This window comes from Limulus polyphemus, unplaced genomic scaffold, assembly GCF_000517525.1.
Source record: "Limulus polyphemus unplaced genomic scaffold, Limulus_polyphemus-2.1.2 Scaffold965, whole genome shotgun sequence".
NCBI classification, from domain to species: domain Eukaryota; kingdom Metazoa; phylum Arthropoda; class Merostomata; order Xiphosura; family Limulidae; genus Limulus; species Limulus polyphemus.
In genome coordinates this window covers 244228-258844 of record NW_013666575.1, presented here as the reverse complement: position 1 = coordinate 258844, position 14617 = coordinate 244228, and the positions used below count along the sequence as shown (strand labels likewise).

General features: G+C 32.2%; 1 protein-coding gene across 2 annotated transcripts in view; it reads left to right on the top strand.

Annotated features, from left to right (window-relative positions):
* Positions 1-14617, top strand: part of LOC111086262 — a 27325-nt gene that overhangs the window by 3621 nt on the left and 9087 nt on the right. Inside the window, exons 2-7 of one of the 2 annotated variants that reach the window (XM_022388436.1) lie at positions 1201-1317; positions 5351-5472; positions 5984-6082; positions 9680-10088; positions 11061-11512; positions 12012-12165. In XM_022388436.1, the coding sequence (XP_022244144.1) occupies positions 1269-1317; positions 5351-5472; positions 5984-6082; positions 9680-10088; positions 11061-11512; positions 12012-12074 (1194 nt within the window). In that variant the 5' untranslated portion in view covers positions 1201-1268 and the 3' untranslated portion in view covers positions 12075-12165. Of the gene's footprint in view, positions 1-1200; positions 1318-5350; positions 5473-5983; positions 6083-9679; positions 10089-11060; positions 11513-12011; positions 12166-14617 lie in introns of those variants that run through there. The other variant, XM_022388437.1, reaches the window with a different exon arrangement.

Here is a 14617-nt window from a genome sequence, read left to right as displayed (position 1 = left end):
CAGTTATTACAACAATGATTTATAAACAAAAGTTTCACAAACTTACAAACAATATAAATCTTCTTTCTAGTTTGGAATTTCCTTGATATCTTATCGAGGGTTCACGATGAGCGTGTTGATTACAAATTGATATAGGTACAATTCACTTAGTAGGGAGCTAGCTTGCCCTGTAGTTCTCGCTGATCATACGCCTATTAGAGATTGAGTTTCCACCAATGACGTTAGGTAATGTTTTCGTAAAAGTATTAAGTTCCGATGTGAATCCACTGAAGTTAAATGAGTTGTAATGTTCGAATTTTGTAAAGGTTCCTCGTCAAATATTTGAAGTTTTCCGATTGGTTAGCGTTATAACAATCACAGTTTTAGCTTCCGAAGTTTTATAGCACATTGATTATAGCGAACTAATAATAGATACACTCATTGGCGCGTCGCGTTAGTTATATTTATAGCTGTGTGGAGGCGTTCTAGAAATTTCAGTTTTACGTAACAATACAAATTTAACCATTTACATACTCACATATATTGTTGATTCTTACTCTCGAGAATCATCTACAACTTTGGAGAATAGGCGGGAGTTTCGCAATACATATTTAACACTATAAACTACGCATGTTTTGAAATATAAACTTAATCTAAACAAACGATGATATTAAAATAAATATATAATAACAAATTCGTTACACCACAAGTTTACTGTTAAATATGTATCTTAAACGAAATGTCTTAAAGTTCTTTCAAACGATAAGGCCAAATTATTTGTGTATCTTCATTTTGGCTAGTTATAGGTCTAGTACTGACCCACTATTACAACCGACCGGTAGAGTTCGATCTTCTAAAGAGCTAACTCAGAAACTAGGAGATTCTTTAAATCAGTATATATACTGATTTATATATATAATATATATATTTTTAGCTGAAATAAGTTAAAACACTGATCTCATTGATAGTTGGATTGTTCTTTATAATACATCCATGATCAAAGATAATTCATTAATTATTAATTTTATGATAATCATGTTTGTTTGTGTTTTGTACAACGAATATATTGAAAAGTATAGAAACATTCCACTTATATTGGTATATAATAGACATTTAAACGTTACTTAAACTTTACAATGTATGCAGTTATGTCTGTAAGAGCTTTGTATTGAGATACCTTTTATTTAATTCAGAAATACAATCCACTCTGTCTTTTTGCAGAAATCTCCGATGACGACAGGGATTAGAAGAATGCTCTGAAGGTCGGTGTCCAGTCGTATGCTTTAAGTATGGAAGGCCTGAGCTTGGAGTACAGAGATCTGGAGTCGACGACAGAAAGTAAGAATAATCATGATTGTTTCGTAATCATAAGAGGTTAGAGGATTTGCAAAACCAAATTTTAAGCTACTTTGTATAGTTGTAAACATAAAAGCATTTATACCAAGTACCAATAAGTGGTGAATATTATTTTACTCGTTAGGTTTAAAAGTGCAGTATTATTTTGTATATCGTGCTTCAATCGATTTGCATAACAAATCCTACAGTTTTTAGGTGGCAGTGAGTGATGTTGGCTAGCAACGTTTCATCTAGTCAGTTCAACATTATGTTAAAGCTAATCACTTCACACGCCGGCTAACTGCACCGTTTCTTTTGCTATCTAATTTTCTGACTGAGCTGCACTTGACTTTTTCTCCATTTTACTTTACTTCACTTGACTTCTGCTCGTTTGGTCGCCCATATTTATATGTTGGTCACTGAGGCCTCTAGAATTTTCTCTAAACTACGCGACGCGATGATTTAACAATACTCAATTGAGGCGAGAGAAAACTACTGAAGGGTCAAGTAATGTGACGTCAACAATATTAGTTAAGTTTAGAGAACAATTTAATTGCAAACAAAACGTACGACTTTTGTCAAGTTTCGTAATCAAACTTATCATAACTACCGCCTTTAACAGTGTAAACAGTTTTGTATATCCAGCAAAAGCTTTGTTGTAGCTTTGCGCGAAATTCTAAAATAAACTTATTTTATGATACAATATTTTCAACTCTATAGAAGTAATAATATTGATAACTTTATTTGGTCCAAGACGTACTATTAAAATCTGAAGGTCTTTGATGAAAACGTTTGTGAAGTATGATATCGCAGAAAGAAGAGCGCACGCTTTTAAATCCCGTGTCTTCTACGATGGAAGATATGCTTTTACATACCTTGTCATCTACAGAGGAACGCTCGCTTTTATATCCTATATTATATATAATGGCATATGCACTTTTACATTCTTAGTCATCTGTAGTGTAACGTGCGCTCTTATATCCCATATTATCTGCAGTGAAATGTACGCTTTTACATCTGTGTTACTTATATAGTGCCATGACGTAACTTCTAACTGAAGCTACAAAAAAATTAAAACTCTTGTATTAACCAAAAACCTCTTAATTATATTCTCAAAGAAGATAACTTGATATTCATTGATTTTTCGTCACCCAAACAGTAACCACCGGTGATGAAAAAAACAAACTTCCCCAAACGATAACAACCAAAAAGAGAAAATATTAATTCATGTATTAATTACCAGCAGCGAAAATTATCCGTTTACTCGTTCATGAAGTAATCAGTCAGTAAAGAAAATGAGTTTTACTCACTAAGTGTTAACCACCAGTAAGGATGTTTTAAGTATGTATAAAATCATGAAGTCATCACCATTAAGGAAAGGATTAAAGGTTTACTTCTACTAATAATCAGCAAAAAAGAGAATTGGTTTTCATTTTAATGATATATAACGCCTATAGATCACTGGTTTATGTGACTTTATATCACAATAAGACCGATTGAAATTTTTAACCCTATACGGATTTCCAATATGAAAAACATAATACCATTTCGACCAGCCGCGTTGTGTGCTTTAAGCCCGTTGCCGACAAGCGATTTCGCTCAATACAAAGATTAATTTTACTTGTTAATTAGGTAAACTTTAGTAAAGAATATAGTTCTTGTTCGAGTGTAAACCAACAGTAAAGAAATAATTGATGTTTTTTTTTCGTTTAATTATTAACCATCATGAAAAATAATGTTATGCTCAATCAAATCTTAACAGTAAAGAGAAGTTTAAAGTTTACCAATTAAAGTTTTAATAATTGATGAAGTTACAGTTTAAAAGCCAAAAGCCAGCGAATATTAAAAATCCTAATTAAGAGAAATATGGTCAAAAACATGATTTTATAACAATCAACGAAGAAAGTAAAAACAGTTTAACCCACCCAAGGTAACCGTCAGTGTAGAAAACAAAATTTGGTAATCATCAGTAGAGAGAAAAAAAAAAGCTTTTACTCACCTTATTGTTAATCAAGGAGGATGGCCAAGAGTTAACCATCAGCAAGTTCAGAATTAAAGTCTTACCCCCTCACCCCAAACAAAAATACAAGTTTTGGTGAAAAATAAAAAAAGGTTAAAGTTTGTATTGTTTTAGTCTTTATAATACTGTTAAGTCTCTGGTCGTTAGTTAATTTTCCGTAAAAATTCTTTCCGAAGAAACTTTAGCGATACAAGTCCTTTCTTAAATAAAACTGGTTTATTCTTTCTTGATACAACTTTGCAATACACTTAATTTCCACTGTCGCGCTATAACAAACACTATAATTCACAACGAACATCTCACGTGCTCGACTCAACAATACGTCTCTCTCTGTCTCTCAGTTCGATTACCCATTGTTGCCGGCAGTTCTTGGCGGCTTATATATACAAGACTACCGCATATCTAGTAGCCTCTCGAGACTTCAGGAAGGGACAGGATCTTTCTAGAAGTTCATGACGTGTTACTAGCGTCACGTGACCCCCGCTGTCATAACAATACATTAATGATAAGACTAGGTTCTGTCTGTGTCTATGTATATATATACTACTAAAAGACGTATTCAGCAAACGACATACTGTATTATTCGAAAGTCAGAAACAAAATCACTCGGTCAGAAATTCACATTTTTATGCCGGATTTATCATTTCATGTGTCTATCATAAGAAATACTATTATCTGTCATTTCTGCTTCTTTGTAATTATTAATTAATATATTTTATTTGTTTGAAAGTATAGTCTAACTTAATAAATAACTTGGTCGAGTGATTAAAATAAAAAAGTCTTATCAGTAGTAAAACACAGCTCTCGTTTTAAACTACAAGGATGTACAATTTGGAAGTTTCAAATATCTGTTGAGCTTAACGTTTTCTCATAACTAGTATTTCCTGTCTATAAACATGTTTTAGTTAACCGTACATGTTTCGTGTTTCTCTAACGTCAAATTTATGTGCTGACAGCAAGTTGCTTTTCCTTTGCCAAGATACATGTCGCCAGCGTGTTTCAAGATTCTGTTAAATTAACCTTCACTAAGAAGTTGATTTTAAAATATGTATATCGCAGGTTAAGTAAGTATCTAATAACCATACTCTTCGAAGTTATTTTAAATTTCGCAACAGAACATTAGTATTTAGCTCTGCACAGCACGCCAATTTTCTAGTGTAAAACTATCTATTTTTTAAATTATTCTGCCGTTGCTAGGTTTGATTGCAGCAAATTTTTATTGCATCACAACATAGCGTTGATATTTTCTGTTCATTCATTATGGAGTTGCAGTAAAAATTTCTTATATTGTTATTCGCTGTTGATGACCCTTGAGCTGAATGTGTTGTGCTCATAAGGCCATCTATGCAATGACAAACAAGTTATGATGTCATTTTATGTTATCGTGATATATTTTTAACCCTATGGGAGTAGGGACATTTTTGAGATGACTTTCAGAAGATTTGCTCTTTTGTTAAACATCAATACTTTTATATTATATGTTATTATTGATTCTAAAATATGTTTGTTTTTAAGCTATGCTTTCAACTGTATCATTCAACCGGCCTGGTTTTCAGACTTCAGTAATTCGGAAACTCCTTTGAATTTAAGGTTTTTCCACGCCCCCCCCCCCAAACCTATCGATGTTTTCTGCTTTGAAAAATAGATTCCGTGTACATGAAAAGCTGTAGTCCAACATTAAATGTTTTAATTTAATATGAATTTAATTTTCCAAAAAATGTTTTTATTCTATAAATTATATTTCAAAAAATATTCTAATAAAATTTCGGATATGACTCGCGGATGTGAGTTTGAGAAATGTTGATCTATAGGATTCAACAAAGCCACGAGCCAGTGACATACATATGAAGTTGAAATGAGCATTTATTGAATAAAATATGATTAATTATTTACTTAAAATACTGTACTAGAAAGATAAAATATTCTACTGAATTAAGCTATAAAACGCTTTCATGCAGCTGCCAGAATTACAGGTTGGGTTTGTAGTATATCGTTGAAGAGTTTAAACTGTTTTAGTTTGTAGACGTAAGAATGGTCCACAGGCCACAGAAAATACGATAAGCCAGAAATTAGAACTCTTACAAGAGCTGTTGAAGCAGAAGAAAGATCTCACGAATCGAAAACACCGTTGTCTACCTGTAAGTATGATTTTATTTTTGTTACTTCTGGACCAACAGCACTGTTTACTGTGTATTAAGGAACACGAAAAAGTCGTAAAGGAAATCTCATCTGCGATTAGTCTATGTGCATGAAAGTACTGCAAGATTGAAAAAATAACTAGATATGTTTCATGGGAGTCGAAAGGGCCCAAAAAACATTCATAACGTATTACGCCTTTCTATGTGTTACTCTATAAAGTGTTTTTATAGGTAAAGGATAAATTATCTTTTATTAAGTTAACACGGATCATTTAAACTTACTGAGTTAAATTTGGACATATCAAAAAGAAAATTTGCTTCTTTTCTCTGTCTTTGTTGTTTGATTTTCGAATCAAAGTACGATTTTTTTACATTAAATTTTTTTGAAAGATTATTTTGCGTTAAAAATACAATTAACAGATCTAAATTGTTATAACAATGCCATAATGTGTGTTTCATAAAGGTTTCACTCTAAACATGTATTGTTTTATATATTATTTCCCTCGCACAGAAGACCCAGAGTTTAGATCAAACGACGAATTGCTTTCATCAAGAGACTCTACAAAAAGCCACTCATTTACGACAGCGAAAGATTTCAACGCAACTAAAGGTAAAGTTGACACAAATCAAATAGTTAACATATTATAAAGATTAGATCCGTATATATAATCGTTAGAGATCTGTAGCGGAGACCTTCTGTGGCTCAGTTGTAAGCTTGACGACTTAAAAAAATTGGGTTTCGATGTTTTTGATGGCCAGAGCAAGTAGCTTAGTGTAAAGCTTGGCACTTATACAAAAACAATTCTAGAGTGGAAAATTAAACGTATAACGTCATTTCTTATAATAAATCAAAAGATGATCAGAAATGGAAGAGATTTCTTGATATAACAACAGGCGAGATACTAATCAACAAGACACCTTCACATGGCATTATAGTTACTCAGCTTACTGCAGCGAGTCATACAGGAAAATATGTGATCCTGCACTGTAAAAATCTAATCCTTACATACCTTCAAACCACAATGAGCACCAGCATAAGAAAAATGCTACCAACATTTTTACTTACTTTTTGGGTGTGTAAAACTGTTTGGCAGATAAACTCAATCCACTGACACCACAGCAAAATGTGAGAAGCGTATTCCTTTGCTGTAAAATCACTTGGAAGCTACCAACATAAATCCCTTAAAAAACTAAGCTAATTACGAAAAGCATATTTTTAAACTTACTTTTATACCTTACTTATCAGAAGTACCCTCTTGGGTGAGTAAAGTCAACTGGACAGCTACAAACTTCAAACCATAGCGCATTCCCAGTATCAGAGCTTCACCCGAGTTTGATAATCTTGATAACAGACAACAAAAAAGTAAATAAGGAAGTACGTATTTGTGTGTATTCAAATCTTAAATTAGTAGATTTCGGAATCTAAATTTAAAAACGTCAAATAAAAACTTATGAAAATACGTTACCTACAATACAATTGTCAAAATTAAAACTAAGATTTATCACAGAGAAATACTTAGTATTGAGTTTTATTTTTCATTCAGTTTAATTAACTCTTCTTGTAAATGTTTCTTTTATTTCAAACGTTTTAGGAATTAATTAGTTTCCCAGAAAGGTTGATTAGTTGTTTGGCTACTGTTAAGCGCAAAGCTACACAATGGGCTATCTCATCTACGTTCACCGCCGAGAATTGATTTCCCTGATTTGAGCATTGTAAACCCCGAATTCATTACTGAATCTGGAGGCCTCACAAAAGTGAAATGTGAAAAAAAGGTTGATTTTTAGGTTAACATAAAACTTTTAATATATTCATAGGGCGCTGAACTATTTTCAGGATTCTATACGTGGAATGGATGGTGGTCTGTTATAAGCTCTAAAGTGTCACTTCTGTTTAATTTCTATAATTAAGTAATTATCTTTCATGATGTAAAACATTTATGATTTTTTCTATTTGTTTGTTATTAAACAAAAAGCTACACAATGGGCTATCTATGCTGTGTCCACCACGGGTATCGGGTATCGAAACACCAGATTTATAAGTCTACTGGGGCAATTATTTCTGTAACTTTATTCAAATCCGAGCATGTTTACATAGAAGTTAACAGCCATCAAAATCGCTTAACCAATATGTTTTTACATAAATATTCCTCAACTCAGGCGGCTAATTGGTTAGCGAGCAGTACTGTGAATTTGAGGGTGAAAAGATCGCGTCCCTTTGCTGCAAATTCGCGTTGTGGAGCTCACTATTCGATCGAAGTAGTTCAAGAGTTGGCGATAGGTGCTATTGATTACTTAAATTCTCTCTAGTCTATCAAAACAAAATTATAAATGGCTATTACGGATGGCCCTTTGGATAACGTTGCGAAACAATCAATCATTTTTTAAAATTGTGCATCCTTGATGTATACCTTCAACTACAAAAATCCTGCAACTTATTAGTAAACTTCTGTAACGAATTAACAAAAAGCTGTATATCATTAGCCTATAACTCATTTATAAAAGTAGTGGCGCTTTAATTAAATTCTGCAAGTCTTTAACAACATTTTGTAATTCGATGAAAAAAACCTGAACTCATTATGAAACTCTAACATTCACACACACAACTTTGTTTATTTCATTCGCAACGTTTCACCAGGTTTACCTGGCTTCATAAAAAAAAAAATCACGTGTGAATTTATAACAATAGCATTCGACTAACCAATTGCAAACAATAAAGTAATTTGTTGTCTGTTTATCTCACCAATAGACAGCTGTTATATTGGTGAGACAAACAGACAACGTTTGCGGGAACAGTTAAACTCATTCTTTTGATTCTTCTCAGGTAAAAATCCTTAGCTGAGAAGACAACATTAACAGACGAAAAATAAAAGAAGCCATATTAATAAAAAAACATAACCCTATTCATAACAAATAAAAAAGTGTTCATTTTAATACCCTTCTCTTTTGTACATAGAACGAATTTCAATAGCTAGACTCAGGCCTAAAAGTTGTATTCTTTATACCTAAATTTGACAGTTCATTGATAAATTACTTTATTGTTTGCAGTTGGTTAGTCGTATGCTTGTAGATTACTACTGTTATAAATTCTCACGTGATTTTTTAAAAATTAAATTCTTTTAGCCTCAGTTCTTGTATGCCACCTGATGATGTTAGGTAAACCTGGTGGAACGTTGTGAAAAACAACAACAAAAGTTTTACTGTGTAAAACGGATAGAATCTTGTGTGAGTTTAAAATCACATTTCTTTCTAGTAATTAATTCATATCACTTTTCGGAGTACGTAGAAAGTTTATCGTCATTATGAATATTTCTTCAAACTCTAACATTAATGTCTAGTAAAAAACAACAGTATGAATTACTTTGATACTTTCTTCGTTATGAAAAACTTTCATTATATGTATACATAAGTACATATACATATATTCATATATATATATATTTATATATATATATATATATATTATACACGCACACATTCACAATGTACGTAGACATCCGAGATGTTAAATATCCGAGTCCGGTGGTTAGCATTCCGGACTGTAAATCTGAGAGCTCATGGTTTGCGACTTATTGCCGAAAATACGTGCTCCGCACTCTGGGGCCATGGGTGGATTATAAAGAGTTACAGTACAATACTACTATTCGATCAAACAAGAATAGCCCAAGAGATGGCGTGACCGCTGTCTTCGAACTGCCTTCTCTCTATTCTGTCAGTTCAAAATTATGGTCGACTAGAATATATATATCTTTGTAAATCTCAACTGAAAAAAGTAAAAACATTATTTTATTTGTTAATTTTGTTAAATCCAATACTTCATTGGAACGTCATTTCTAGCAATACCAAGGATATTTGGTAGATAATCTATTATTCATTACCTTAACTAATACAAAAAGTACAAGATGATTCTATCTTCACCTGCGCGTCCACCTACTGACTCAAAATACATTGAGATACAACACAGAATATTTACCGATTATACTTGTAATTTAGAATTATTTAACGCATTACGCCTCCTGTAATTTTATAGTGCAAGCTACAAAATTCGTTCTTGGGGGAAAGTTGACATTTCTATTCTTATTGTATATCTTACGAATCAAATAGTTATTTCAATTTTCTTTGGAGTTTTCTTTTGTTAGATAAATATAATCGATGTTTTAGCATTTGTCTTCCAGCTGTGGTAAGCATTAATTTTCTTTTACACCACCAGATGGACACACTCCAAAAGAAGCTTCAAGACGACAAAAAGTGGGAACCGAAAAGCATCTACAAAATTCCACAGATACAACAGCATTTCCAGGATCAGCTAGTCGAGCTAAACCGAACATTACAAGAGATCGACAGTGACCTGGGTAAGGCCGAACATGAGTTAGGAGAGAGTTTCAGAGAACTGAACATTGTTAGCAACACTCATGTTAAGAAGCATACTAGTAGAAATAGTCCCTTTAGGCGGGATCAACCCGAAATCTATCAAGAAAAACTACCTAAAATTCGAATATCCAAATCTGTAGATGACTGTAGGGATGTTTCTCTCAAAACCAAAGCTACAAAGCTGATTTCTTCTCCGAAGTTACGAAAGCTGAAAGATGATAGCGCTAAAACAGGATCGCCCATGTCCTGTGAGTATATGGGAGTAACCTCCAGTTTTCTTGATTTGCGATGATATAAGCTCATTAACAAAATTTTTCAATTTACTCTTGACCATATCTTTTGTAATTTTGCAATGGAGCGCGTGTTGTGAATTTTGATAAATAACATTCTTTCTGTATAGGTTTCAGGAACGAATACATTCATATTGTGCGAACTACATTTTAAAGAAACTGTATAATTGTGTTTCAGTTTTTTATATTTTGAGGAAAAAGATGCAAATATTTTAACGTTCTCATGAAACTTGCTCCTGTTAAAGAAATTCCCTTCCTATTAAATAACGAAGTGTATAAACAAATTGAAGGAGTTGCCATGGGAACTCAAGACTAGCATAACTGTTATTTTTTCCCCTCTTCATCACGAAATAATAAAAGACTTCTTCAAATGACTATAATACAATAAATACAACGATGTGGATTTTATCAACTTCACCAACTTCTTACAGCTTATTATAGTAATAAAACTGAAAAAGGCACAATTTATAGTACTTATAAGACATATATTTTCATAACGAACTTTAAAATGTCAAACTCTTCTATATATGTGTATGTGTGTGTATATTTAATGGCAAAACCACATTGAGCTATGTGCTGTGTCCACCGAGGGAAATCTAACTCCTGATTTTAGCATTGTAAATCTATAGACTTACCACTGTCCCACAGGGGGGACTTTCTACACATAAATACTTTGTAGTCTTTCTTATAGTCCACTAATTTCATTATTCTCACAGAGCACCCCTAAATATACTACAATGTGTTGTTCCAATACTGTTTTTAAGTCCGATCTAGCTTTCAAAAGTTGAAGTCAGAAAGGTGCTGCGGTTGAAAATAGATCTTCAACAACTGATTATGTAAATTTTATTCTTATGTACATTAATTTTATTATGTATATATTTTTATTATTTTTATTGTTTTTATATCAGTTCATAAAACTATTCTTTTCAGCGTCTTGGGTTGCTAAAACCTTTTCCAAAGAAGAAGATTGTGACTTCATGGCTGATCGGAAACAAAGCCAATTAAGCTTAAGTCCACACACTATAAAATTGAGAAAAAGTCCATTGTGCGTTCTTGGTAATTTCATGGAAGCTCAAATCCGAGAAAGAATAATGTTACACAGAAGAAATAAATCTGCAGAACACAACGTAGAAGCAGCCAAAAAAGACTACGCACATTTCAGACGGAGATCGACTTCAAACGAAAATATTGTCTTCAGAAGTCGTAATAGTGCTGCATCAAGATCAGCAGGGAAGTTGGGCGAGGATGCACAACCAGCTGAAAAAGACAAATGTCAGATACGTGATGAGCATAACAACACCTGCTACCCTAAGAACATTGAAAATGAGGGATATACCAAAGTAAAGACTGTAATCAAGCCTGAAGTCTTGGCAGAAATTAAAGTAAGTTCTCTTTAAATCTACTTCCTTATGAGTTAGTAATGAAAATTCGTGTTGATGTAATGCTAAAAGATATCACGCAGTTTAACAGTAAGTTATAAAATAAAGCTTATAATCTTTAAATGTGAATGATTTAATTTATCTGAGTTCGATGTGAAAACGAACTAAGGAATTCTATGGAATGTTTTATCACTTTATGTGTAATTTTCGTGCTTCTGTTTTTAACTGCATTTACTAAAATTCCCTATTTGGGATTTAAGTTTTCTCTCTTTACATAAGAGTAGGTATCTTACTCTTGCCTAAGTCCAATATTTCACACTCTTTCAACAAGCAAAAGTAAAGAGGTTAATCATTAAATTCCAGAAATTTTATGTATTTTCATGCGTATCACGGCAAGGAAAAAAAATTAGACACATAATGCAGAAACATGGCTAAAGAACATCTAATATAATTTCAATTGCGTCTGATTGTATTAAGTGCTTAATTTATTTATGAATTACAGGCTTTCGAACAGTTGACGCAAGACTATTTCCTCAGGAAAGAACGCCGCCAAGATTTTTTTTGAATCAGTATGTATGTTTTTATACATGCATCGCATACAAATCGCTTATATTTTCCGCCAACCAAGTTTTCTTCAGTTGTCATTAAAGTGTTTACACAAACATGTAAGGTTGTGTTCTTTAAATTTGAGTGTATTCAATATACAATCCATCTTTGTAATTTTTGTTACCATTTTAAAGTGAAACGGGGCTAGTTCATTCCATTTCGTTATGGATCAGAAAAGAGTTGAGATTTTTGAATCATATAAATCTATTTTGTCATTTTTCCACTTTATTCGAAGTACAAATAGCCATCTAGATTTATAAAATAATTAGAAAATATAAAAGTGTTTTAAAGGTATAGACATAAAGAAACTAATTAGAGTTTAGACTACTTGACTATCACCAAGATAAACTTCTAGGTAAAATTTATTCGGTTGTGTTTGAATGAGATATCCTATTTGTATTTATATTTCTTTCAATTATAGGCTGACATTTGATTGTGTTCAAGAACGATTATGAATATTGACGCGAAAATTCACTTCTCATATAGTGCCAAAACCCATTAAACAGCTCTGACAGTGTAACTTTAAAGGATTCGTTTGTGCTAAACTGCTGCGACACGTTGTTTAGGTAGGGAGTCAAATAGCAGGACATTACCAATAGCACAGCCAAAAACTAATGTTTATGAAGATACAAAATGATAAATTAGAAATGAAATGACTATCTTGGATATTTAATAAATAGCTATGATATTGGTTCTGTAATTCGTATTTAACAATTTTGAATGTAATTCAAATAAAACAATATACTAAATACACTATGAGATGTGTAATACAACAACTCCCACTTTAACTTATTTTGTAATTTACAAAACACAGATCAAGAAAAAATCTATTGTAAAGCCCTGCACTATATGAAACATTATCTATATTGCACAGTGTAAGAAGTGCAACCATAAATATATTGGACAAACCCAAAAAATCTTTAGAAAACGTTTTAACAACCATAAACCCTTATTTACACTAAAAAAAATCCTTTCCTGTTACTCAGCACTTTAATTAACCAATATGAACATTCTATCAAACATGTTTCCCTAAAGCTGATAGGGAAGGACAAATAAGCTTGTTTGGATTGCCACTCTTAGTATTGTTAACACTTGGCATCAACTTTGATTTCGGCCTCAACGACTTTTGACAGTTAATATATTTTTTGTCGGTTAAACATTAAATTTATATTTTGAGTTTTCTATCGCTACCTTTAATTATCCATCTTACTTAATTTAAACCTTTTATATTCAGTAATACATTCTCTATAGTTGACTGACCCCTTATTTTTACATATTTTTTTATAATTATATTATTATTATTACAAACAGATAGATTACGAAAAGCCCCCTAATGGCGGAATGTCTCCGGACTTACAGACTAGAAACCGGGTTTCGATACCCCTGGTGAGCAGAGCACAGATAGCCTATTGTGTAGGTTTGTGCTTAACTACCAACAAACAAACGTAAAATAAAAATAGATAAATATATATATATATATATATACATAAACCAAACTATGTTATTTACATTAACAGTTTATGGGCGAAAATTCATCACTATATAACAATGGGGAAAACGTAAAAGCAAAACAATATTCTTATAAGTGAAATTCAAGACATTCTCAAACTGACACTCACATAAAATTCAGAGTTATAAAGTTTTGTGAAACAAATCTATATCAGTCTTATTACATCAAATAAATCGACAATCACACCAGTAACAGATATGCAAAACAAGATAATTAAAATTATACCTTTTGTCAGGAAAGTAAAAAGAAAGTATATTTTTTAAAAGAAAAACCTCCGTTGATGATAACCCGTGTATTAGACATAATATGAAATCGCATATTAAAAACAAGAAGGCTAGCAATGAAAATCAAATATGGGCTGATTTTGGGTGCTACTACCTCAAACGTACCAAAATTTACTACCAATCAACATCCACGGCCAGTTGTGGATATGGATGTTAGACTTAACAAAATAGTATATTTTTTTAGTAAAAATTACCTTCAACTTCTACCTTTGTAAATCACCAAACCTCCACACGTAGACTATTACTAGAAGATAAAAAGAATCATACAAACTTTACCTTGACAGTTCAGTAATAATTGAATACTCATTTTCCTCTCTTAACAACGTCATTCAAGTGTAAACCGGACTAGGTGAGACAAACTCAGCTGTTTAAAGTTGACCTTTTCAGGCCCGATATACTGAGAATCACAAATCAACTCGTCGAATTATATTCAAAGCTAGTATCTAGGTGACCTTGAAATACTTGTGTCCTATTAAGGATCGCACTAAAAATAAATATTCGATAATGAGGAACCCACTTTAAGACTAATAATGTTTGGAGACAGCTTGAATGAGTAACGAAGAAATACTTTAATATAAGTTTAACATAACAGCAAATGTACAACTTTTCGACAAGGTTTTGTCATCATCAGCTACAAGTAGTTTATAATGACACAGATATATATATATATATATATATATATACAGCATAGAACAAAGAGGTCACATG